Below are 24,870 nucleotides of genomic sequence, written 5' to 3'. Positions count from 1 at the left end.
TGGATTTGAAACCTGGTTGTTTGAGGTGAAGCTCCTTCCCCCATCAGTCATGTGTAGAGAGTGGTACCTGGGTGAGATGGGTTGGGGAGCGTCTGTGAATCTATCCTGGTTAAAAAGTCACTGCCTTCAGGATAGAATTGAAGGGAGAATTAGCAGACAAAAGCAACTCTCGCGCGTCAACTTCAGCAAAGAAAGCAGCTCGCCTGATTGATGGAACAATAACGCGCTGGGACAGGTGGAGGGAGATGGTCAACCTCATTCGCTACCCATCACATGGTGAATTCCTGACGATCGGCAGGCTGTCCGGGGCGGAGATGCGGGGTGGGGGGGGATTTAGGACAGGGATGGGTGCGTCTCTCAGAGACCTACCCCCATGCTTGCCGCCCCGCCACCCGGGCCTGCGGAGAACTGAACCCTTGTTGGCCTCGGGGAACTGGAACGCTTTCAGAGTGGGAGGCGCTGGAGACCTATCTGCTGCCGCTTCTCCGTCTTGTGGGGTGTAAGGGAAGAGGGAAGAAGGCTCGCCGCGTGTACCCATCTCGCCCTGTGCTCACTGTTCTACACTGACTTCCAGTCTGACAACCCCTCCATTTAAAAATTCTCATCCTTGTTTTCAAATCCCTCCAAGTCTTGGAGGGATCTCCTCCGCCCCCCACCAACTCCGCCCCTCCATCGCTGTAACCTCCTCCAGCCTGCCAACCCTCCAGGATTTCTGCACTTCTCCAATTATGGCTTCTTGCACATCCCCCGATTTTAACCGCTCCACCATTGATGGTCATGCCATCAGCTGCCTGGGCTCTGAGCTCTGGAATTCCCTCCCCATACACTCTCTCTCGCTCTCGTTTTCTATCTCTCTCATTCTTGTTTTCTCTCTTGCTCTCTCTTGCTCTCTCTCGCTCTCTCTTGCTTTCTCTCGCTTTCTCTCGCTTTCTCTCGCTCTCCCTCTCTCTCCCTCTCTCTCCCTCGCGCTCTCCCTCGCTCTCCCTCGCTCTCCCTCGCTCTCCCTCCCTCTCCCTCCCTCTCCCTCCCTCTCCCTCGCTCTCCCTCGCTCTCCCTCGCTCTCCCTCGCTCTCCCTCGCTCTCCCTCGCTCTTGTCCTTGCTCTCGTCCTTGCTCTCCCTCTCCCTCTCCGTCTCTCGCTCTCATTCTCGCTCGCGCTCTCTCCCATGCGTGCCCTCTTGCGCGCCCCTGCGCTCTCTCTGTCTCTTTCCCCCCACCCCCTTCCTCTTTTCAAGTCATTTACAGCCTAGGAGGAGGCCATTCAGCCCATTGAGTCCAAGCCCACTCTCCGATTTTCATTTGACGCTCCTTAAAGCCGGCCTCTTGGAGAAAGCTTTTGGTCACCTGACCTGATATCCCCTTATGTGGGTCGCTGGCGGACATTTGTCTGATGGTGCTCCTGTGAAGCACCTTGGGCCTTCTTTGCCACCTTAAAGGTTCAGGAGAGGTGCAAAGTTTTTGTTGTTGTTGTTGTGGCATTCAGAGGGTGGTGGTGACCTTAATGGCTAATGCTATCAATTTTCGTGTTGCGTCTGTCGGACCCCCTCCCCAGGCTCATTGGCGGCGCGGTGCAGCTGACGTGTGAGCAGAAGGTGGGCGGAGGAACGCAGCTGCTGAGTGCGGACGTCTGCTTCGGCACACTGGAAATCCTGGAGTGTTTGTGGACCCCGGCGGGACCTGGGACCAAGCAGCGGGTGGCCGAATACACGGAGGTGAGTGGCAACCCCCCCACGCCGTCTGACATCGGTGCTTCTCCATCACCAGTTAGCACGTTTCATTCAGTCAGATCAGCTCTGAAACACAAGCCCCTCAGCATACAGTATGTTGCCTTGCGGCTTCTAACTAACGTCGATTTGACGTGTCGCTTTATTGACATTTGCTTGGTAGCCAAGAACCTGAACGTTGCTGAAAAGAGAGAGACATGTCGCTGAAGCTTTTCATGTTCCCCTCATCAGGACAGATACAAGAATGTCAAATTTCAAACGATCACAACAATTTACACTACAGGAGAAAAGGGGAGCGGATTGGTTGGCAAAGCCGTCTCTGATTGGCTGAGGCGTTGCCATGGAGAAAGCAATGGGGAACAGTAGGCTCCTCAAGCTCCTGGGGGATTCAAAAAAGGCGCAAGGCTTGAACACATTCCTTTTGTTTTCAGATAACAAGTCCCTGTGTGTGAATGTATGTCGCTTCTAGCAAGTGTAAATGAGTCACATTACGAGCTTGACTGATTATTTTAAATTGGTTGCCAGCACATCCATTAGCGCACTTATGATTGTTCAGCAAGTGCTGTCCAATCACAGAATCACATCTAACGGTCGACCTTTCGTTTTGGGTTGACTTTATGAGTAAAATGGGTTTACTTTACTTATCAAAGTCCATGCGAGCTCTGTCTGACAAAAATATTAATTGTTAACAGGATGCCTTCAGACTCTGAAAATTCAAAGATGAGCAACTGACCACAGCCTTGTGCTTGGGGACACTTGGCTGGGGCTGGTACTCATTGGGTAATCATTTCGTTGCCCCGTATATGGTCAGATGTCACAACTCACATCCGTCGTCATGGTTTTAGCTCGGAGCGTTGGGCCATTGAGGAATTCACCAACTCACCATTGGGTCATTCAGGAGCTCACCAAGTCTCCTTCGACAGCACCTTCCAAACCCACGACCACTACCACCTAGAAGGACAGGGGCAGAAGACACATGGGAATACCACACCTGGAAGTTCCCCTCTAACCCACTCGCCATCCTGATTTGGAAATATATTGGCCGTTCCTTCACTGTCGCTGGGTCAAAATCCTGGAACTCCCTCCCTAACAGCACCGTGGGTGTACCTACACCACAGGGACTGCAGCGGTTCGAGAAGGCAGCTCACCCCCCTCCTCAAGGGGCAATTAGGGATGGACAATAAATGCTGACCTAGCCAGCGACACCCACATCCCGTGAATGATTAAAAAAATAGCTTAACTTTGTTGGGCGTCTTAACTCATCGAGCAGCTTGCACAACACACACTCCTTATCCGTCGCCTTATCTCTATCCTGTTTCAGTTATCTGACGTTACCATCCATTTCTGGTGCTATCTACTCGTGTTGTTCAGTCAGAATTTCTAGATTAGCTGTTTTGTCTTTGTTCCATATTCACAATCTACAAAAGCAAATGGATATATTCTTCAGCACGTGCTTCATCCCTGCTGAGAGTTGCCCTCAGTTTGTCCTGCACCCCTCCACTGCTGCTAACTCCTCCTGTCGATGTGGCCTGGTAAAAGAAGCCTCCCTCCCCACGACATTGACCCCCTGCCTCTTCCAGCTCCCCCCACACCCCAACCCGACCTTGTCCCGAAGGCTCCTAATTTGCACCGGCCAACCTCCGAAGTCCATTATTCACGCAGGGTGTGTTGATAGACTGGTTGACAGTGGAAGCATCGCAGTTGGGGCCTGATCCCTCCCACATTGCTGACATCCAACCGAATGGCGACCAGCAGACCAGCTCCTGATCTCTGGCCTGCACTCACGTCGGTCTGGCAGCCTGTCTGTTTAGACCTCCTGTCCTGACTTTCTGCCTCTCTTCTTTTTCTTCTTGTCCAGCTGCTGATGTTCAGGGAGGCCTCCCCCTTGGCTTCTGGACCCGGTGCGGGGCCCTGTGCTCAGGTTCACTACAGACTGACCCAGAGGACCACAGGCAAGGTAAAGTCAAAACAAAGCAATCCGGCTGTGTGTTCCATGATGAATCTGTCAATCAAAAATAAGAAAGACTTCGATTTATGTAGCGCCTTTTTTTCGATCTCAGACATCCAAACCTGCTATACCAACAACAAATTGCTTTTTGAAGTGTGGTCACTGTCCGAATGTAGGAATAGCTGTTGCTTATTGGCACACAGCAAGACCCCACAAACAGCAATTGATAATGTGTTCAGTGATGTTGGTTCAGGGATAAATATTGGCCCCAGGACACCGGGGAGAACTTCCCCCCCGTCTCTCCCGGCTTTTCTTCCTGGGATCTTTCATGTTCACCTGAGAGGGCAGTTTAAAGTCTCAGATAAAAGATGGCACCTCTGGCAGTGCAGCACTCCCTGAGTGCTGACCTCCGAAGGTGCAGTGCTCCCTCAGTACTGACCCTCTGACAGTGCAGCGCTCCCTCAGTACTGACCCTCTGACAGTGCAGCACTCCCTCAGTACTGACCCTCCAACAGTGCATCATTCCCTCAGTACTGACCCTCCGACAGTGCAGCACTCCCTCAGTACTGACCCTCCGACAGTGCAGCCCTCCCTCAGTACTGACCCTCCGACAGTGCAGCACTCCCTCAGTACTGACCCTCCGACAGTGCAGCACTCCCTCAGTACTGACCCTCCGACAGTGCAGCACTCCCTCAGTACTGACCCTCCGACAGTGCAGCACTCCCTCAGTACTGACCCTCCGACAGTGCAGCACTCCCTCAGTACTGACTCTCTGACAGTGCAGCACTCCCTCTGTACCGACCCTCTGACAGTGCAGCACTCCCTCAGTACTGACCCTCCAACAGTGCATCATTCCCTCAGTTCTGACCCTCCAACAATGCAGTGCTCTCTTAGCACTGACCTTCCGACAGTGCAGCATTCCGTCAGTACTGGCCCCCTGACCGTGCAGCGCCCCCCCCCACTCCATACTGACCCTTCGACAGTGCAGCGCTCCCTCTTTACTGACCCTCCAACAGTCCAGCATTCGCTCAGCACTGACCCTCCAATAGTGCAGCACTCCCTCAGTACTGATCCTCTGGCAATGCATCGCTCCCTCAGGACTGACTCTCCGACAGTGCAGCACTCCCTCAGCACTGACCCTCCGACAGTGCAGCACTCCCTCAGTACTGACCCTCCGACAGTGCAGCACTCCCTCAGTACTGATCCTCTGACAGTGCAGCACTCCCTCAGCACTGACTCTCCAACAGTGCAGCACGCCCTCAGCACTGACTCTCCAACAGTGCAGCACTCCCTCAGTACTGATCCTCTGACAGTGCAGCGCTTCCTCAGTAACGGCTCTCTGACAGTGCAGCACTCCCTCAGCACTGACCTCTGACAGTGCAGCACTTCCTCAGCACTGACCCTCTGACAGTGCAGCACTCCCTCAGCACTGACCTCTGACTGTGCAGCGCTCCCTCAGTACTGACCCTCCGACAGTGCAGCACCCCCTCAGTACTGACCCTCCGACTGTGAAGCACTCCCTCAGTAATGGCAATGTGAGAGTTAGTCTGGATTATGGGCTCATGTCTCTGGAGTGGGTCATGAACCCATGACCTTCTGAGTTGGAAGCAGCGCTGCTACACACTGAGCCACGGCCGACACCGAATCAAACATGTGTTCTGTAAAAAAAAAAGGCCAAGAGGGATACCGGGAGCTGGGCGACTTCGTTTCGACAAAGGGCGGTCGGGATCGTGGGGAAGGGGACTGAAGCTAAGAGGGCGGGAGGCCTTTCTGGAGAGCGTGGGGATTGTGGGAAGGGGCTGGGAGTGGGCGGGTGGGCCTGGCGTCTGCGCCGTGTAACTGACGGTGTCTGGCTTCCCCTCAGGGTAGCCGCCGTAAGGTGAAGCGCAGCGCTGAGCTGCTGATCGAGCTGCAGGAGGCCCACGTGGAAATCGACGTCGGCTTCCTGGACCGACTGGACTACCTGTTCCAGCCCTGGCCGGCGGGAGGCCAGGAATGGCTGGCGGCGCAGAGGTGGCCGTCGGAGCAGACGCTGGTGAGAGCAAAAAGCCCCAAATGCTGCGGACACCCGGGAAATCTGACATGAAGCAGAGAAACGCTCAGCAGGTCGGGCAGCGTCTGCGGAGAGGGAACCAGGGTTTAACGTTTCAAGCTCAAGGGCCTCCCCGCAGAGCTGGGAAAAACTGGGAACGTAATACGTTTTTTGACCGAGGGTTGGGTGGGAAAAGTGCCAGAAGGGAGGCCTGTGATAGGGTGAAAGGCAGGAGAGATTCAATGGACACTGGTCCAGGCTTTACCCTGAGGTCACTTGGTGAAACGCACTTCGTGATTCTGTGGTGTTCAGCACATGGTCTGCTCGTCTTATTGTGTCTCTCGAAATATCATTGCTGGCGCTCAGCTCACTTCAAACACTCCCAGGACAGATACAGCACGGGGTTAGATACAGGGTAAAGCTCCCTCTACACTGTCCCCATCAAACACTCCCAGGACAGGTACAGCACGGGGTTAGATACAGAGTAAAGCTCCTTCTACACTGTCCCCATCAAACACTCCCAGGACAGGTACAGCACGGGGTTAGATACAGGGTAAAGCTCCCTCTACACTGTCCCCATCAACACTCCCAGGACAGGTACAGCACGGGGTTAGATACAGAGTAAAGCTCCCTCTACACTGTCCCCATGAAATACTCCAAGGACAGGTACAGCACGGGGTTAGGTACAGAGTAAAGCTCCCTCTACACTGTCCCCATCAAACACTCCCAGGACAGGTACAGCACGTGGTTAGATACAGAGTAAAGCTCCCTCTACACTGTCCCCATCAAACACTGTGATGAAATCTCCAGGAACAAGTGTGACCAGAGTTGTCAACTCTGTGCCTGGGGAGTTTCCAAGGGAGCTGAACGGTTTCACTAATTAAAAAGGTGAGGGTATGGGGGTGTGTGTGTGGCTTTGTGTTTTTGTTAACGTGTGTCTTTGTGTTTGTGGGGGTTTGTCTTTGTTATTTTTCTGGGGGTATTTGCTTTTGTGGGGGTGTGTCTTTGTCTTTGTGTTTGTGTGGGTATGTGTGTTTTTGTGTGGCGTGTGCGTGTGTCTTTGCGTTGGTGTGTATGTCTTTGTGTTTGTGTGTGTCTGTCTTTATGTTTGTGTGGGGGGGGTGTGTGTGTGTCTTTAGGCTTGCGTGGGTGTGTGTGTCTTTATGTTTGTGTGTGTGTCTGTGTGTGTGTCTGTGTGTGTGTGTGTCTTTATGTTTGTGTGTGTGTGTCTTTATGTTTGTGTGTGTGTCTATTTGAGTCTGTGTGTGTCTGTGTTTGTGTGTGTGTGTCTGTCTCTGTGTGTGTGCGTGTCTGTGTTTGTGTGTGTGTGTCTCTGTGTGTGTGTGTGTGTGTGTGTGTGTGTGTGTCTGTGTGTGCCCCTCAGTGCTGACTTGCCAACCTGACCCTTGACTTTCAGATCTCCGGGGCCTCCGGGCTCCACGCGGAGCCTCCCCCTGTACTGGGGCAGCCGACAACCGTGCGTCTCACCGCCCCCAGGGCCCACCTCCGGCTGCAGTTCCCAGTGCCCGACCTGCGTCCCGAGCCCGAGCGCACGCCCTGGTTCCAGAAGGCCGTGCGCAAGGAGTCCCTGAGGCTGGAGTGCACAGACCTGACCTGCAGAACCGAACTTGGAGCCAGTGCCAGAACCGAGGCCGTCAAATATGAAGCCAGCTTCAGTGATCTGCACGGTGAGTCGTCCTGCTTGCTATCTCTCTCTTTCCAATACAGGCACCGGCCTGGCGCAGCTTTTAAGAAAGGACAGTTTAGCTGCTGCATGGCCTAGGCTCAGCCCCAGTTCCGCAGCTTGCATTTGTATAGCGCCTTTAAGAAAGTAAAAATGCCCCAAGGCTCTTTACGAGAGCTGTATGAGATAACATTTGACATTGAGTCACGGACGGAGATAGTAATGCAGGTGACCAAAAACTTGGTTAAGGAGCGTCTTAAGGGAGGGTTGAAAGGTAGAGAGGGAATTCCAGAGCTCAGGGGCCAGGCAGCTGAAGCCAGGGCTGCTAACCGTTGAAACCAGGGATGCTCCAGGCTCCAGAATTGGGGGAGCACTGAGACCTCAGAGCTTTGTGGGGCTGGAGGATTTTAATCTCTCACTCTATCGGCTTTGCAAGGGCGGCTACTGCAATTGTGACTTAAAAGAGCAAAACACAGAGCCCCGTGTTCGGAGTGCAGACCGTGCAGTGACCCACAAGTGACGGCCTGGCTCAGTCCCTCCTCAGAGTCAGGAGCTCATGGGTTCAAGGTCAGCCTTCCCAGCCCAGCACTGAGGGAGTGCTGCACTGTCGGAGGTGCTGCCTTTCTGGTGAGGTGTTCGTCTGAGGGCCTTGCCCGTCTTCTCAGGTGGACCTGAAAGATCCCGCGGCACCGTTTGGAAGAAGGGTTCTGCTCGGTGTCCTGGGGCCAATACTTAGCCCTTGATCAAGATCACTTTTTATATAAAAAAACTGATCCTGAATTTCATTGCAGTGTGTGGGACCTTGCCCTGCGCTAATTGGCTGCCGCATTTTATTTATTTTTTAAACAAAAGATTGTCTCCGCGTCTAACAAAAGTGCTTAACCGGCCGTGAAACACTCTGGCCCATCCTGAGGATGTGAACGGTGCTATATGAATGCAACTCTTTGAAACCCATCTGAGCTGCCGCTGGTGTAGACCCAGCTGCCCCTAGGATGGAGGAAGGGGAAAAGCCAAGCAGGGATCCCTGCTCCCAGTCCCGACCTGCGTGCAGGCGAGGATAATGTCAAGCCCGGCGGCGACGCTCCGTGAGGTTGAATAGCTGCCGCACCCGAGAGGGTCTGGGGGCTCGCTGTTGATGGCCAGCCGCTGGGGTGAGCTGGGGTGGCCGTCAGCCCTGACCCGTGGCTGGAAAAGGAAGGACGGGGATGAATTAGGCACAGGCGAGTTAGGAACCTGGATGTGTTGTTGAGCTGGAGAAACACTGGCAGGACCTAGTGGGCGACATTATTGGAAAGCAGCACATTCTGAAACTTTGTTCCAACAGGTGTGTATGAAGATGGAGTCAGCCCCGGTGTATCTTGCATCCGAGTGGTTAAAGCACCTGACAAAGCTGCAGGGAGAAAGTACATAAATCCAAAGTAAGTGATAGGCCAAGTGCCTGGAATTCACCACTTTGACAGCAGAAATCACTGCTGTAACTGCACAGGTATATTCCAATCCAAGATATTCCTGCTTGGGAGTGTTTGATGGGGACGGTGTAGAAGGAGCTTTACTCTGTATGTAACCCCGTGCTGTACCTGCCCTGGGAGTGTTTGATGGGGACAGTGTAGAGGGAGCTTTAATCTGTATCTAACCCCGTGCTGTACCTGCCCTGGGATTGTTTGATGGGGACAGTGTAGAGGGAGCTTTACTCTGTATCTAACCCCGTGCTGTACCTGTCCTGGGAGTGTTTGATGGGGACGGTGTAGAAGGAGCTTTACTCTGTATCTAACCCCATGCTGTACCTGTCCTGGGAGTTTTTGATGGGGACAGTGTAGAGGGAGCTTTACTCTGTATCTAACCCCGTGCTGTACCTGTCCTGGGAGTGTTTGATGGGGACAGTGTAGAGGGAGCTTTACTCTGTATCTAACCCCGTGCTGCCTGGGAGTGGCCGATCCAATCTGTTTGCAGGGTGGTGATTAATATCCCCGCTGGTATGTTCTCGCAGTCGCTCATTTGTTGGAGATGTTACCCCCTGAGCCATGCAGACCAATAGGTCGCAACAGTGAGATTCATTCCATGTCACGTTGTTTCTGTCGCAGGAGGGGGTTACCTGAGTTGCTGTCAGGACCCTGGGAGGGGGATAGGGGGTAAAATGTCAGGCTTCCCGCTCTAGATTACCAGAGGAGAGACCCCTGCTGGGAAGTGTGTGTATGCGTTTGACAGAGGACATGATGTTCTCCGATGGCTCGCCTGGTGGAATTGCTGACTGTCAGTGAGAGCTGAAGCCCTGCCCCTCAGGTAAAAGGCAACGCTGAGTTTTGCCCACTGATTGTTTTAGCCCTTCCATCAGTCCGTGCCCGGACAAAATGTGTTGGGGTAGAGGGGTTGCGGCATTGGATTGGAAACCCATTTGGAGGGGGGTGTGATGTGTTCCCTGAGCGCTGTGATGTGATTGCAACTCGACAGGATCGTGCTGACAGTGAACCCGGTCTATGGCGCCTCCGAGTGGGACCTGATCATGGAGAAGACAGAGGACATGGACCTCTCGACAGTCGAGAGCCCTTGTGAGCTAAAGCAGCCCGAGCCGTCCCCTTTCTCATCCAAGCGCACCATGTACGAGACAGAGGAGGTGAGGAGCTGAATCTCTTTGACTTGCCTAATATGCTGCACGCACCCAACACCCACATGTAGGCCAGACCCCGGTAAGGACGGCCGATTTCCCTCCCTGAAGGACATTAGTGAACCAGATCGGTTTTTACACCCATGGATGGTAGTTGTCATGGTCACCATTACAAAGACGAGCTTCATAATCCAGATTTATTCATTGAATTTAAACTCCACCATCTGCCGTGGTGGGATTTGAACCCGTGTCCCCAGAGCATTAGCTTGGGCCTCTGGATTACTAGTCCAGTGACATCGCCACCATGCCACTGTCCCTGCGTCCAGATAAGCTGTTATCTTCCTTTTCCGTCCTTTTAGTCATGTTGAGTCAATGCCTTGTTCTTTCCTACATGCTCGTAACGATAGTTTACGTTTAATTTGTCTTGTTCCCACTCCTGCCCCCGATGTAAGCTTGATTGAAACATATAAGATTCTTAGGGTGTTTGACAGGGTAGATGCTGAGAAGCTGTTTCCCCTTGTGGGAGAGTCTAGGACCAGAGGGCATAATCTCAGAGTAAGGGGGTCACCCACTTAAGACAGAGATGAGGAGGAATTTCTTCTCTCAGAGGGTAGTGAATCTGTGGAATTCTTTACCGCAGAGGGCTGTAGATGCTGGGTCATTAACTATATTCAAGGCTGAGATGGACAGATTTTTAATCAGTCAGGGAATCAAGGGTTATGGGGAAAAGGCAGGAAAGTGGAGTTGAAGATTGTCGGATCAGCCATGATCTCATTAAATGGTGGAGCAGACTCAATGGGCCAAATGGCCTACTTTGGAAGGTGCTGTAAGGAGCCTAGGTGAGTTGCTGCAGTGCATCTTGTAGATGGTACACACACTGCTGCTACTGTGCGTCGGTGGTGGAGGGAGTGAATGTTTGTGGATGTGGTGCCAATCAAGCGGGGCTGCTTTGTCCTGGATGGTGTCGAGCTTCTTGAGTGTTGTGGGAGCTGCACTCATCCAGGCAAGTGGGGAGTATTCCATCACACTCCTGACTTGTGCCTTGTAGATGGTGGACAGGCTTTGGGGAGTCAGGAGGTGAGTTACTCTCTGCAGGATTCCCAGCCTCTGACCTGCTCTTTTAGGCACAGTATTTATATGGCTGGCCCAGCTCAGCTTCTGGTCAATGGTAACCCTCCAGGATGTTGATATTTGTCACCCCATAATCTAACCAGCTGTCATCACATTGAATTCCGACATCCCATAATCTACCCAGTGAACTTTGCTGCGTATTTGACTTCCCATAAACTGCAAAGCGGCCTTTTTCCACCTCACTTGAAATTTTCCTCCACTCCCACAGCCACAACCCCGCTCCTTCCCCCGCACAATCAACCCCCCCCCCCACCCCCCCGCCTTCCCCCGTCCTCTGGTCACTGTACAACAACCTTTAACCTTGATTGTGATTGACAGATGGTGATCCCAGGCGATCCGGAAGAGATGGCGCAGTTCCAGTCCCAGGCGCTGGGCATGTCCCAGTATGTCCTGGAGCTGACCCTCCCAGCGCTGCACCTGCTGCTGCCCAGCAAGGAATTCTACGAGAGCATCTACAACAGGTAGGGCCAGGGAGGCTCCGTCCCACCCCTTCAGCTGGCGTTGTAGCCCCCGAGAGCCTTCATTCACCTCAGCCGGGGTGAATGGCTCAGTCGCACGGAGAGACCGCAGAAGCCGGGATTGCCCTCCTCAAGAGCAGAGAAGGCTAAGGGGGAGATTTAATCGAGGCGTTCGACATCATGCGGAGTTTTGAGAGAGTAAATCGGGAGAAACTGTTTCCCAGCGGCAGGGAGGGGTCGGTAACCAGAGGGGGACACAGATCGAAGAGAATCGGCTAAAGAACCAGAGGGTGGGGGCGGGGGAAGATGAGAATTTTATTCTGCAGCGAGTGGTTGTGATCTGGAAGGCGCTGCCTGAAAGGGCGGCGGAAGCAGATTCAATCGGGACTTTCAAAAGGGGGGGGAAATTGGATAAATACTTGACAAAATAAAAATTTGCGGGGAGACGGTAAAAGGGCAGGGGGTGTGCCGCTCATTGGATAGCTCGCTCAAAGAGCCGGCAGCAGCTTGATGGGCCGATTGGCCTCCTCTCATGGGATGCGTGATTCCATAGTGATGGACCTGGGTGCTTCCCCTGCACGCAATTGGACTTACCCAAGGCCAGGGAAAGGTCTCAGTGCGTGGACGCAGAATCTTGCTCGGAAGATGGATGTTTTGCGTCTTGCGAGATTATGCCAGGACAGTTGGAGAAACCCTTCAATGTTGTCACAGCAGTGAAGGGCACGCCGGAATAAGCTGCCAGCAGGGGCGAGGTGGCCTTTGCCAGCTGTGGCTCAGTGACTCAGAAGGCTGCGGGCTCACGCCAGGGGCTTGAGCCCATAACCCGCGTTGCTGCTCCCATCGCAGTGCTGCACTGTCGGAGGTGCCGTTTTTAGGATGAGGCTGGGATCCTCATCCTGGAGAGCGGGAGGGGAGGGAGGGAGTTCTTCCCCTGGGCCCTGGGGCCAATACTCGCCCCCCCCCCCCCTACCAACAGCAGCGGAAAACAGATGATCCGGTAATTTACCGCATTGCTCTTCGTGGGAGCTTGCTGTGCACAAAATGGCTGCCGCCTCTCCTACATTACAGCTGCGCTCCAGAACCGCCCCGTCGGCTCCGAATGCTGTCGGACCTCCTGGGGCTGGCTCCGTAAGGTGCCACGGAAATGCAGAGGCCTTTCTTTAATAACGGCACCCTTCAACCAGGTGTCGAGGGCCACGGGACTGAGCACCACTGGGGTGATCGGCACATCTGTATCGCGAGGTAGCAGCGAATCACTGGGGCGGTGGGGTGGGGGCTGTGTGTGCGCCCCCCCGGTGGTAGGTTGAGAAGCTGCAGGCGTTGGAGCTTTGTGACGAGCTTGTGTTTTACCCCCTTTCAAATTTCAGAATTAATAACGACCTGCTGATGTGGACGCCAGCCTCACCCGTGTCGAGCGCCGTGGCGCAGGGCCCGGGCACCTCGGCTATCCACCCTCTGCTGCTGGGCTGCGTGCCCTTTGCCCAGGACAACTTCCGCCTCTGCAAGTCGGCATTCAGACTGGGTGAGCGACCCCCTTATTAACCGGAGCGCTGCGCTGCGCTTCCAGCACTCTCTACAGCCTGTGTGCGTGTCAGCGGAGGAGCCCAGGGGCATGGATGACACCCAGTCTCCCCCCCCCCGAAACTGATGGCTGATTTGCGCACAGGCTTACACAGAGGTAGATATTTGCCTGCCGGAGGCAGCGCAGGGCAGGGGCAGCGAGATCGATCCCCCCCAGTTCCAGAGGCTCGAGTTATCGGGCTGAAGAGGGAGAGGGGCACAGCTTTTAAGCTAGTAACTTTTGGAAGCCCTATTCCAACATCTCGTCATCCGGGGTCATTTAGCTGCAAGCTAAGCTGTTAGTTAGATGTGGTACATAGAGCAGGAAGAGGCCATTCAGCCCCTCGAGCCTGTCACACAGGAACAGGAGGAGGCCATTCAGCCCCCCGAGCCTGTCACACAGAAACAGGAGGAGGCCATTCAGCCCCTGAAACCTGTTAAACAGGAACAGGAGTAGGCCATTCAGCCCCTCGAGCCTGTCACACAGGAACAGGAGTAGGCCATTCAGCCCCTCGAGCCTGTCACACAGGAATAGGAGTAGGCCATTCAGCCCCTCGAGCCTGTCACACAGGAACAGGAGGAGGCCATTCGGCCCCTCAAGCCTGTTAAACAGGAACAGGAAGAGGCCATTCAGCCCCTTAAGCCTGTCACACAGGAACAGGAGGAGGCCATTCAGGCCCTGGAGCCTATTATATAGGGAGGAGGCCATTCAGCCCCATGAAAGATTCTGTGTATCAGTGGCATTGGGAATATTTTGGGATGTATTTAAGGATTAAATTGTTGAACTTGCCTGGCTGTGTGCGAGGCCAGAGGAATGTGCCCTGCCGCTGTGGAGAATTTACAAGCTCTGCTTTGCCACCAGACTCTGACTCTGAAGATGAAGATACCCACATCCACGTGGTTGAAGAGAATGGCAGGAGGAGGAAGACGGAGGCCCGGAGGGGGAGAGCACAGAGCTTCCTGTCAGCTGTCGTGAACATCGGAAAAGGGAGGGTCACAGCTCTGACTGACTCAAAGGTGAGCCGGGCAAAGCAGGGGAGCGACCGGTCTCAGCCAGCCAAGCCCTCGTTACGTTGACCATAAATAGGGTGACTGTCCACCCCATAGAGGCCGCGACTGCCCCGAAGGAGGCTCCCTTTCCCCCCCCTCTGAAGCAGAAGGTCATGAACAGCAGGGTCAATACTTGATAGCCTGCCATGCTATTGTGGCTGTGGCTGATCGACTATAGCTTCCAGGCCAGAGGGTGGGGGTTGTGCCACCCTGACTTGATGTGGCCAGTATGACTATCGCCTCTTGAGTCAGAAAGCCATCATTTCGAGCCCCGAGCACAGAAATTCAGGCCGTCCGTCGCTCTCGGTGCCAATACCGAGGGAGTGCTGCCCTGTCGGAGGTGCTGTCTTTCGGATGAGCCATTAAACCCTGAGGCCGCATCTGCCTTCCCAGGTGTATGTAAAAGATCATGCGGCATTGAAGAAGCAGGTTTGAGGTCTGCGGTATCTTGTGCCATGTCACTGCTGTGTTTTACCGAAATAAGAACTGGGCTAAAGTAAATTCGTTATTTGAAACACTTGGAGATGTTTTGATGACAGATAAGGGAGCGATATAACCACATAGATTTCTTCCTTGTGAATGCCCTTCACTGTTGGCAGTGAAAACGAGCAACAGCCATGGATAAAATCGGAACAAATAGTCGCTTGGCAGTACAGAACTTGAATATCACTGAAAAGAGAGACATGCTGCTGAAGCTTTTTGTCTTGCACTCATCAGGACAAACCCAAGAATGCCAAATTTCAAAAGATCCCCACCATTTAGACGACAGGAGGAAAGGGTGCTGATTGGTTGGCAACTCAGATTGGCTGAGCCATTGACATACGTGTGCCTTTTTTGAATTACCAGGAGCTTGGGGAGCCGACGGTTCCCCGTTGCTTTCTCCGTGGCAACACCTCGGCCAGTCAGAGTCGACTTGCCAACCAGTCAGCGCCCTTTTCCCCCGTAGCATAAGTTGCTGTGATCGCCATGAAATTTGGCACTCTTGAGTTTGTCCTGACGCGTGCAAGAGGCAAAGCTTCGGCAGCACGTCTCTCTTACCAGCAATACGACCCTAACACCTAGGCGCACGCAGAGTGTAATGCAATCAACCCCGCAGCGCACAAACGTATCCTTAAACACCCTTCAGGGCCATGGGGAAGGATGGAGCTGAAGGGGCAAGTGGATTGCAGTACCGTTCAGTTCCACCGTGGCTGAACTGCCTCTTCACTCCATCTCCCCACCTCGGCTCCATATCCCCCTAATCCCGCTGCCTGTCAAAAAAAATCCCCCTGCCCTCAGTTTTGACATTTTTAGCTCGCCCTCCCATCAGCTTTTTGCGAAGACGGGTCACCCGTTCCAGCCTTGTACTCCCTCGAGTGTAGAAGATTAAGGGGTGACCTAATTGGGGTATTGAAGACGACGAAAGGATTCGATGGGGTCGACAGAAACCCTTTCCTCTGGGTAGGAGGGCGAGTCCGGAACAAGGAGGCAGAACCTTAAAACGAGAGCCAAGGCCGTTCGGGGGGGTGATGTCAGAAAGCGCTTCCTTCACACCGAGGGGAGTGGGAATCCGGGAACTCTCTCCCTCCACAAAAAGCCATTGAGGCCGGGCGGGCGGTGTGGGGGGGGGTGGTCAATTGAAATTTCAAACCTGAGATTAATATTTAATTTAAATTTGCTTTAATAATTAAGATTTAAGGAGGAGATGGACAGATTTTTAATGAGTAATGGGTTGAAGGGTTATGGGGAGAGGGCGGGAAATTGGAGTTGAGGCCGAAATGAGATCAGCCATGATCGTAACGAATGGCGGGGCAAGCTCGAGGGGCTGAATGGCCTCCTCCTGCCCCTAGCTCTTGTGTTCTAAGAGAGTTGGCAAAAAAAGCTACAGAGGTGGGAGAAGTGTGATTGTTTTTTACGCACTGAGCTGTCTTGACCTGGAAGGCGCTGCCTGAAAGGCTGATGGAAGCGGATCCAATAGGAACTTTCAAAAGGCAATTGGATAAACACTTTTAAGGTTGAAAAATTAGCAGGGCTAGGGGGGACAGAGCAGGGGAGCGGGACTAATTGGATAGCTCCTTCAAAGAGCCGGCACAGGCAGGATGGGCCGAATGGCCGCCTGCCACGCTGTGCTATTCTGTTCCACCGTTTGATGTTGGACAAGGACATTAAGGGTTACAGAATCAAGGTGGGTTGGTGGAGTTGAGGTACAGATGAGCCATGATCTCAGTCGAGGGGCCGAAGGGCCTCTCCCGTATCCCAAAGTGTTGCAACGGCTGTTTCTCCACTCGACGCGCCCCACACTCCGAACCTGACTCCGGTCTGTCTTGTCCTTTTTGCAGGGTGAAGCGGAGAAGGCAGCCAGCGGGGTTCACGGAGAACTGGTCCTCGACGTGGAGAGCGGCACCATCTTCAGCGTGTCGCAGTACAAGGGGCAGCCTGACCTGAGCTACCTCTGCATCGAGTCCAGCAAAGTGGCACTGTACCAGAAAGGTACGGTGGTGTCCCGTGGCCACCGGGGTGGTGGGAGGGGGTGTCCCGTTAGGGGCAAACCCCTACTTACCCAACGCGGACAGCGCAACCCTCCTCCAAAAGCAGCACTCGCGGGTGGGAGGGGAGGCAGGTTACCTTGCTGCGATGAAGTGCGAAGGGCCCCAGTCTGTGCTGAGTTAGCAGACAGGTGCTCGATTGACTTCATCCTGGACTAGTGGGAGAGGAGGCGGGGTGAAGATCACCCGGAGCTCCTGGCCGGGTGTTTCCCGACTCTGCCGTTGGCGGGACCCGCTGTGGGCCAGCCGCTGACTCCCGGCGGGCCCAGAAAACCCCGCCCCTCTGCTTCCGATCCCTGTCTTAGATTTAACCTTGGGTTGGATTCAGCATCCTGGCCAATCCTTTTCCCTCACCACCCCAGCCTAATAAACTCCCATCAGATCAGTAATGAGGCAGGAGAGGAGACGCGGTTTTACCCACGCTTCAGACGCAGCTCCCGTGTTAATGAACGTTGCACTCGCGCTACCCCCTCTGGGTTCCCGTTTGAGAGCGAAGCATCCCCAAGCGTTGGCTGGAATTTTCCTGTCTCCCCCCGCCCCACCCCACACGTAGCGGGGTCGGCGATCCATTGAAATCCCCGTTCACGTCGGCGGCCAAGGGCTGGAAAATTTCCAGCCCTCGGCTCACTCCGGAAGCGCGCTGGGGAATTCTGCAGCGGAGGAGACCACGCGGTCCTTTGGATCCCGTCCCCGCCTTTCACCGATCGTGGCTGATCTGCTGTGCCTCGGCTCCGCGTTGCACGTTTTCTCCACGTCCCTCGATGCCCTTGTCGTACAAAAATCCTCTCGATCCGGTTTATGAAGCTGCCCCTTACCCACAGCTTGTGGCTGGTGGGTGAGAGAGTCCGAGCCCAGGGAGGAAGAAATGCTCCCTCACATCACCCAAAATGGCCTGGCACTAATTTTAAGATGGTTCTCCCTCGTTCTGGGCTTCCCCCCCGCAAGACCAGAGGAAATAGTTCCTTTCTATTTTATTCTTTTCATAGGATGTGAGCGTCGCTGGCGAGGCCCAGCATTTGCTGCCCATCCCTAATTGCCCCTTGAACTGAGTGACTCGCTCGGCCATTTCAGAGGGGCAGTTAAGAGTCAATCACATTGCTGTGGGGTCTGGAGTCACATGTGAGCCACACAGGGTAAGGATGGCAGATTCCTTACCCTAAAGGGACATTAGTGAACCAGATGGGTTTTTACACCAATCGATGGTCACCATCACTGAGACTGGCTTTATAATTCCAGATTTATTAATTGAATTTAAATTCCACCAGTTGCCGTGGTGGGATTTGGACCCGTGTCCCCCCAGAGCATTAGCCTGGGCCTTGGGATTACTAGCCCAGTGACATCACCACTACACCACACTTTCCTTTCTATCTATCCTCTTGAGTCCCCTTTATCATTTCAAACAGCTCAGTGAAATTGCCTCCTGAACTAATTTTGTTGACCTGTCGGGGGGTCAATGGTGAGGGACAGCCTCAGATTTTATCTGTTTGCTCACTGCCTCTCCCAGGAAACATAGAAAATAGGAGCAGGAGTAGGCCATTCGGCCCTTCGAGCCTGCTCCGCCATTCAGTATGATCATGGCTGACCATCTATCTCAACGCAGTACTCCCGCTCTCTCTCCCCCCATACCCCTTGATGCATTTAGAGTCTAGAAGTCTATCTGTTTCCTTCTTAAATATATTCAGTGACTTGGCCTCCACAGCCTTCTGGGGTAGAGAATTCCACAGGTTCACCAGCCTCTGAGTGAAGAAGCTTCTCCTCATCTCAGTCCTGAATGGTCTACCCTGAGACGGTGACCCCCTTGTTTTACAGCCCCCCAGTTAGAGGAAACATCATCCCTGCATCCAGTCTGTCCAGCCCTGTCAGAATTTTATACGTTTCAATGAGATCCCCTCTCTCATTCTTCTAAACTCCAGTGAATACAGGCCAAGTCTCCTCCTACGACAATCCTGTCATCCCAGGAATCAGTCTGGTGAACCTTTGCTGCACTCCTATGGTAAGTATATCCTTTCATTGGTAAGGAGACCAAAACTACACACAATACTCCAGGTGTGGTCTCACCAAGACCCTGTACAGCTGCAGTAAGACATCCTTGCTCCTGTACTCAAGTCCTCTTACAATAAACACCAACATACAATTTGCCCTCTTAACTGCTTGCTGCACCAGCATGCTTGCTTTCAGCGACTGGTGTACAAGGACACCCAGGTCCCTTTCTACATCAACGTTTCCAAATCTATCACCATTTAAATAATACTCTGCCATTCTATTTTTCCTACCAAAGTGGATAACTTCACACTTACCCACGTTATGCTATATCTACCATGTGTTTGCCCAACTCACTCAACCTGTCTAAATCACCTTGAAGCCTCTTAACACCCTCCTCATCGCTCACATTCCCACCAAGTTTTGTGTCGTCAGCAAACTTGGAAATATTACATTTGGATCCTTCATCCAAATCATTGATATATATTGTGAATGGTTGGGGCCCAGCACTGATCCCTGCGGTACCCCACTAGTCACTGCCTGCCACTCCGAAAAAGACCCATTTATTCCTACTCTCTGTTTCCTGTCTGCTAACCAATTCTCAATCCATGCCAGTATCTTACCCCCAATCCCAGTTGTGTTAGTTTTACACACTAACCTCTTATGTGGGACTTTATCAAAAGCTTTCTGAAAATCCAAATACACCACATCCACTGGTTCTCCCTTATCTATTCTACTAGTTACATCCTCAAAAAACTCCAGCAGGTTCGTCAAACATGATTTTCCCTTTCACAAATCCATGTTGACTTTGTCTAATCCCGTTGATATTGTCTAAATGTCCTGTTATCACATCCAGAGTCTAGCATTTGCCGTACTACTGATGTTAGGCTAACTGGCCTGCAATTCATTGTTTTCTCCCTCCCTCCTTTTTTAAATAGTGGGGTTACATTTGCCACCCTCCAGCCTGCCATAGCCGATAAGCCATATGGATTGTGAGACACAGGCTGGATGGATGGGAGGTTTTCTGACCGTCAGTGTTTGTCTGATTTTAAGGTGATAGAGGAGATGGGTGTGGTACTTCCTGTCTGCTCTCCACGCTGTGCCTCACTTTGTTTGTCTTCCACTGACAGGGGTATTAACCTTTCTTTCTGCCCTTTCCTCCCCCCTCCTCTCCCCCCCTCCACCACCCACTCCCCCCCCAACCGCTTCCGAGCAGCCGACGTTGAGGATTACCCCCTCCCGGAGCGACTGGATGTGCCGAGTTTCACCGCCCCACCGGGTCTGGCTCCAACCATCCTGTGCTCGGAAGAGGGGCTGGTCACCAAACCTTCAGCGGCCGCTGGACGGAGGGACAGGAGCCCGCCCATGCTGTCCACAGCCATCAAGATCACGCTGGACGCCAAGAAGAGCATCAAGGTATTTCTATCCCACTGCACCCCCCCCTCCCCATGGGACTGGAAAACCTGCGCGGAGAGACTGGAGAAACTGGGATTGTGCTCGGAGCGGAGAAGGTTAAAGGGAGATTTAATAGAGGCGTTCAAAATCATGAAGCGTTCTGGTGGGGTGGACAGGGAGAAGCTGTTTCCACCAGGACGAGAATCAGTAGCCGGAGGAGACAGATTTAAGATAATTGGCAAAAGAAGCGGGCGAGAGGAGAATCATATGGCAGAGGAGGAGGCCAATTGGCACATGGTGCCAGTGCCAGCTCTTCGATAGAGCTATCCAATTAGTCTCGCCCTCGCCCCTGTCCCTTCTGACCCTGTTATTTTTACCCCCTTTAACTAGTTTTCCGATTCCCCTTTTGAAAGTTCCTATTGAATCTGCTTCCGCCGCCCTTTCAGGCAGCGCCTTCCAGATCACCGCAACTCGCTGTGTGAAAGGAACGGACTAAGATTAAGAATCTAGATTGCGCTCCCTGAGTTTTGGACAGCTGACCTAAAGAGCCAGAGGAGGCACTTTGGGCTGAATGACTCCCTGCTGGGCTGTACGATTCAGTGCTCTCGCCCCTTTCGTAGATAGGTGCCATAGCGGCCTTGGAAAAGCAGCAGTTGTAGTCGCAGGGGGTGGGGGTCGCTGTGAGCATGTGACATTTACACGGACTGTCCGCAGGAACAAGACCGTCTACCGCTGTACCGTTCACACCCAGGGGAGGGGAACCGTGAGCCATGTACCAGTGTGGGCACCAGGGTTGAGTGGTGAGTGCGGGCACTCAGAATGGGCTGTCGGAGGGCAGCCTGTGCTAATAGGGGACAGGGCGGTGGGACTGTACTGAGCCCGCGCTGTCAAGGGACTGAACACGTCCTGTGCCGTGGGTCGATGGGGGTGCGGGAATGTACCCAGTTCGTGCACTCACTGTGGAGGGGGAGAAGAGTGGTGCTTGGACAGGTGTGCCCTGGTTTTCCGTGTCTCGCTCTCCCTCCTCCTCTCTCTCTCTCTTTCTCGCGCGCGCTCTCTCTTTCTCGCGCGCTCTCTTTCTCGCGCTCTCTCTCTTGCACTCTCTCGCGCTCTCTCTCTTTCTCGCGCTCTCTCTTTCTCGCGCTCTCTCTCGTGCTCTCTCTCGCGCTCTCTCTCTCGCGCTCTCTCTCTCTCGCGCTCTCTTTCTCGCGCTCTCTTTCTCGCGCTCTCTTTCTCGCGCTCTCTCTTTCTCGCGCTCTCTCTCTTTCTCGCGCTCTCTCTCTTTCTCGCGCTCTCTCTCTTTCTCGCGCTCTCTCTCTTTCTCGCGCTCTCTCTCTCGTGCTCTCTCTCTTTCTCGTGCTCTCTCTCTTTCTCGCGCTCTCTCTTTCTCGCGCTCTCTCTCTCGCGCTCTCTCTTTCTCGTGCTCTCTCGCGCTCTCTTTCTCGCGCTCTCTCTCTCTTGCGCTCTTTCTTTCTCGCGCGCTCTCTCGCTTTCTTGCGCTCTCTCTCTCGCGCTCTCTCTCTTTCTCGCGAGCTCTCTTTCTCGCGCTCTCTCTCTTGCACTCTCTCTCTCGCGCGCTGTCTCTTTCTCGCGCTCTCTCTCGCGCTCTGTCTTTCTCGCGCTCTCTCTCTCTCGTGCTCTCTCTCTCGCGCTCTCTCTCTCGCGCTCTCTCTCTCGCGCTCTCTTTCTCGCGCTCTCTTTCTCGCGCTCTCTTTCTCGCGCTCTCTCTCGCGCTCTCTCTCGCGCTCTCTCTCTTTCTCGCGCTCTCTCTCTCGCGCTCTCTTTCTCGTGCTCTCTCTCTTTCTCGTGCTCTCTCTCTTTCTCGCGCTCTCTCTTTCTTGTGCTCTCTCTCGCGCTCTCTCTTTCTCGCGCTCTCTTTCTCGCGCTCTCTCTTTCTCGCGCTCTCTTTCTCGCGCTCTCTTTCTCGCGCTCTCTCTCTCGCGCTCTCTCTCTCTCGCGCGCTCTCTTTCTTGCGCTCTCTCTCTTTCTTGCGCTCTCTCTCTTTCTCGCGCTCTCTTTCTCGCGCACTCTCTCTCGCGCTCTCTCTCTCGCGCTCTCTCTCTTTCTCGCGCTCTCTCTCTTTCTCGCGCTCTCCCTCTTTCTCGCGCTCTCCCTCTTTCTCACGCTCTCCCTCTTTCTCGCGCCCTCTCTCTTTCTCGCACTCTCTCTCTCTCGCTCTCTCTCTCGCGCGCTATCTCTCGCTTGCTCTCTTTCTCGCTCTCTCTTCCCCCTGTTTGACCTTTTCATTTCCTCATTTCAGGAGTTCCTAGTTGCCCTGAGACTAGAAGGTGCCATGCTGTGCCACCGGATGGCCCTGACGAACCAGAGCTGGCACGAGCAGGTAAGGGGCACGAGCCACCCGCTCCCTCACTCTTAACTCATTGCTTGGCGGGACCTCCCAAACTGAAAGCGGCCCTGTTTCCCTCGGTCTCTTCTGGGTGATACCTCTCTAATAATATCAGTGAAAGAACTCAGCCAGAGCCTCAATTGGAGAAACTGTCTTTCTGGTAAACTTGAGGAGAATATACCACCCCCACCACCCCAGGCGTTTAGAACTTGGTGCCATCTAATAGTTTTCCCACCCCCTCTTTTCAAACTTTGTGTTCGACCAAGGGACTTGGCCTTTTCCCCTCATTTCTCAATTGCAGCAGTCTGCTAATGGGACACCCCAGCACTGGCAAAGTTGGTTGCGGAATGATTTCCAGGGCGTTTCGACTGACTGGCCGCCCACGATGTGAGGAGCCTAAGGAACGAGACGCAGTCGAGTTCTGGGACTGCACACTACCCATTCAGCCCGAAGCGTGGTTTTGGCCTTAGTGGCCATCTCTCTCACTTTTGGTTCAAAAGGTCACAGGTTCGAGTTCCACTCCCGAGACTTGAGCCTCATAATCCAGGCCACACTCCCAGTGCCAGTCCTGAGGGAGTGCTGCACTGTCGGAGGGTCAGTACTGAGGGAGTGCTGCACTGTCGGAGGGTCAGTACTGAGGGAGTGCTGCACTGTCGGAGGGTCAGTACTGAGGGAGCGCTGCACTGTCGGAGAGTCAGTACTGAGGGAGTGCTGCACTGTCGGAGGGTCAGTACTGAGGGAGCGCTGCACTGTCGGAGGGTCAGTACTGAGGGAGCGCTGCACTGTCGGAGGGTCAGTACTGAGGGAGCGCTGCACTGTCGGAGGGTCAGTACTGAGGGAGCGCTGCACTGTCGGAGGGTCAGTACTGAGGGAGCGCTGCACTGTCGGAGGGTCAGTACTGAGGGGGCGCTGCACTGTCGGAGGGTCAGTACTGAGGGAGCGCTGCACTGTCGGAGGGTCAGTACTGAGGGAGCGCTGCACTATCAGAGGGTCAGTACTGAGGGAGCGCTGCTCTGTCGGAGGGTCAGTACTGAGGGAGTGCTGCACTGTCAGAGGGGCAGTACTGAGAGAGCGCTGCGCTATTGGAGAGCCAGTACTGAGGTAGTGTTACACTGTAATAGAGGCAGTATTGAGGGCATGCTGCACTGTCAGAGGATCAGTGCTGAGGGAGTGCTGCACTGTCGGAGGGTCAGTACGGAGGGAGTGCTGCACTGTCAGAGGATCAGTGCTGAGGGAGTGCTGCACTGTCGGAGGGTCAGTACGGAGGGAGTGCTGCACTGTCAGAGGGTCAGTACTGAGGGAGCGCTGCACTGTCGGAGGAATAGTACTGAGGGAGTGCTGCACTGTCGGAGGGTCAGTACTGAGGGAGTGCTGCACTGTCGGAGGAGTAGCACTGAGGGAGCGTTGCACAGAGGGTCAGTATTGAAAGAGCGCCGCACTGTTGGAGGGTCAGTACTGAGTGAGCACAGCACTATTGGAGGGGCAATACAGAGGAAGTGTCGCAGTGTAGGAGAGACAGGACTAAAGTAGTGCTGCACTGTCAGAGGCACCATCTTTCACCTGAGATGTTAAATTGAGGCTCCATCAGTCCCCTTAGTGGAACGTAAATAATCCCACGGCCACTATTGGGAGAAGAGCACGAGGGAGTTCTCACCGGTGCCCTGGGGCCAATGTTTATGCCTCAACCAACATCACTAACCACAGGCGATCAAGCCATTATCAATTTGCTGTTTGTGGGAGCTCGCTGTGGCTACATTACAGTGACTATATCATAAACAGTGTTTTCCCTTAATTAACAAGCGTCAGTGAAAGGCTCTGGGAGCATCTTGACCATCAGGAAGGTGCTGTGGAAATGTCAGGCCTGAATGTTTTGCACTCGATGAGTTCAGGGGGTGGGTTCCGATTTCCCCACGTGAGCGGTTCTGGTCAGAAGCGAACACTCTGCAGGGAGTGGACGCTCGGTCCCCAGGCTCCCATCCCGGCCGCAGACCCGAGTGCTGGGGGAACGCACGGACCGTCCTGATTTCGATCTTCCAACGCACTTCATACCCCTCGGGACCCCCCCAATTCCGGGTAGGGAGGTGGGGACGGGGGAGTGGGGAGGGGGAGGGGAATGGTGCTGCGGTAACGCTCTGTCAGGAGCCGGCCTATCTGTGTTACGGACTCCCTTGTTCTGTTCCTTCTCTCGCAGTTGATGGATTTCTTCGATGTGATCGACGACCCGATTCTGGGCTACAGCCCCCCCACGGTGATCACAGTCCTGCACACCCACCTCGTCAGCTGTGCCGTCGACTACAGGTAAGTGGGCGCAATTCTGCATCGAGAGTCCTCTCTCTTTGACCCTGCCCACCCCCCAGATCGCCTCTGTTGCACCCCCAGCCGGCGGCAGTGCTGGTCCTGTGGGCATGCTGTGCCACCCTGGAGATACTGCACAT

The 24,870-nt window shown here is 54.0% G+C and overlaps 1 protein-coding gene across 1 annotated transcript in view; it reads left to right on the top strand.

The window, feature by feature from the left end:
- The window catches only part of atg2a (autophagy related 2A), a 118,965-nt gene that overhangs the window by 39,936 nt on the left and 54,159 nt on the right, over positions 1–24,870 (top strand). Inside the window, exons 12-24 of the mRNA XM_078532993.1 lie at positions 1,552–1,711; positions 3,582–3,680; positions 5,536–5,706; positions 7,121–7,391; positions 8,712–8,805; positions 9,836–9,998; positions 11,439–11,581; positions 12,946–13,100; positions 14,001–14,155; positions 16,507–16,657; positions 19,910–20,109; positions 22,349–22,429; positions 24,627–24,733. Of these exons, the coding sequence (XP_078389119.1) occupies positions 1,552–1,711; positions 3,582–3,680; positions 5,536–5,706; positions 7,121–7,391; positions 8,712–8,805; positions 9,836–9,998; positions 11,439–11,581; positions 12,946–13,100; positions 14,001–14,155; positions 16,507–16,657; positions 19,910–20,109; positions 22,349–22,429; positions 24,627–24,733 (1,950 nt within the window). The remainder of the gene's footprint in view (positions 1–1,551; positions 1,712–3,581; positions 3,681–5,535; positions 5,707–7,120; positions 7,392–8,711; positions 8,806–9,835; positions 9,999–11,438; positions 11,582–12,945; positions 13,101–14,000; positions 14,156–16,506; positions 16,658–19,909; positions 20,110–22,348; positions 22,430–24,626; positions 24,734–24,870) is intronic.

Source organism: Cetorhinus maximus, chromosome 31 (assembly GCF_964194155.1).
Source record: "Cetorhinus maximus chromosome 31, sCetMax3.hap1.1, whole genome shotgun sequence".
Taxonomy (NCBI): domain Eukaryota; kingdom Metazoa; phylum Chordata; class Chondrichthyes; order Lamniformes; family Cetorhinidae; genus Cetorhinus; species Cetorhinus maximus.
Note: the sequence above shows the minus strand (reverse complement) of the source record. Positions and strands in the feature narration are given on the sequence as shown.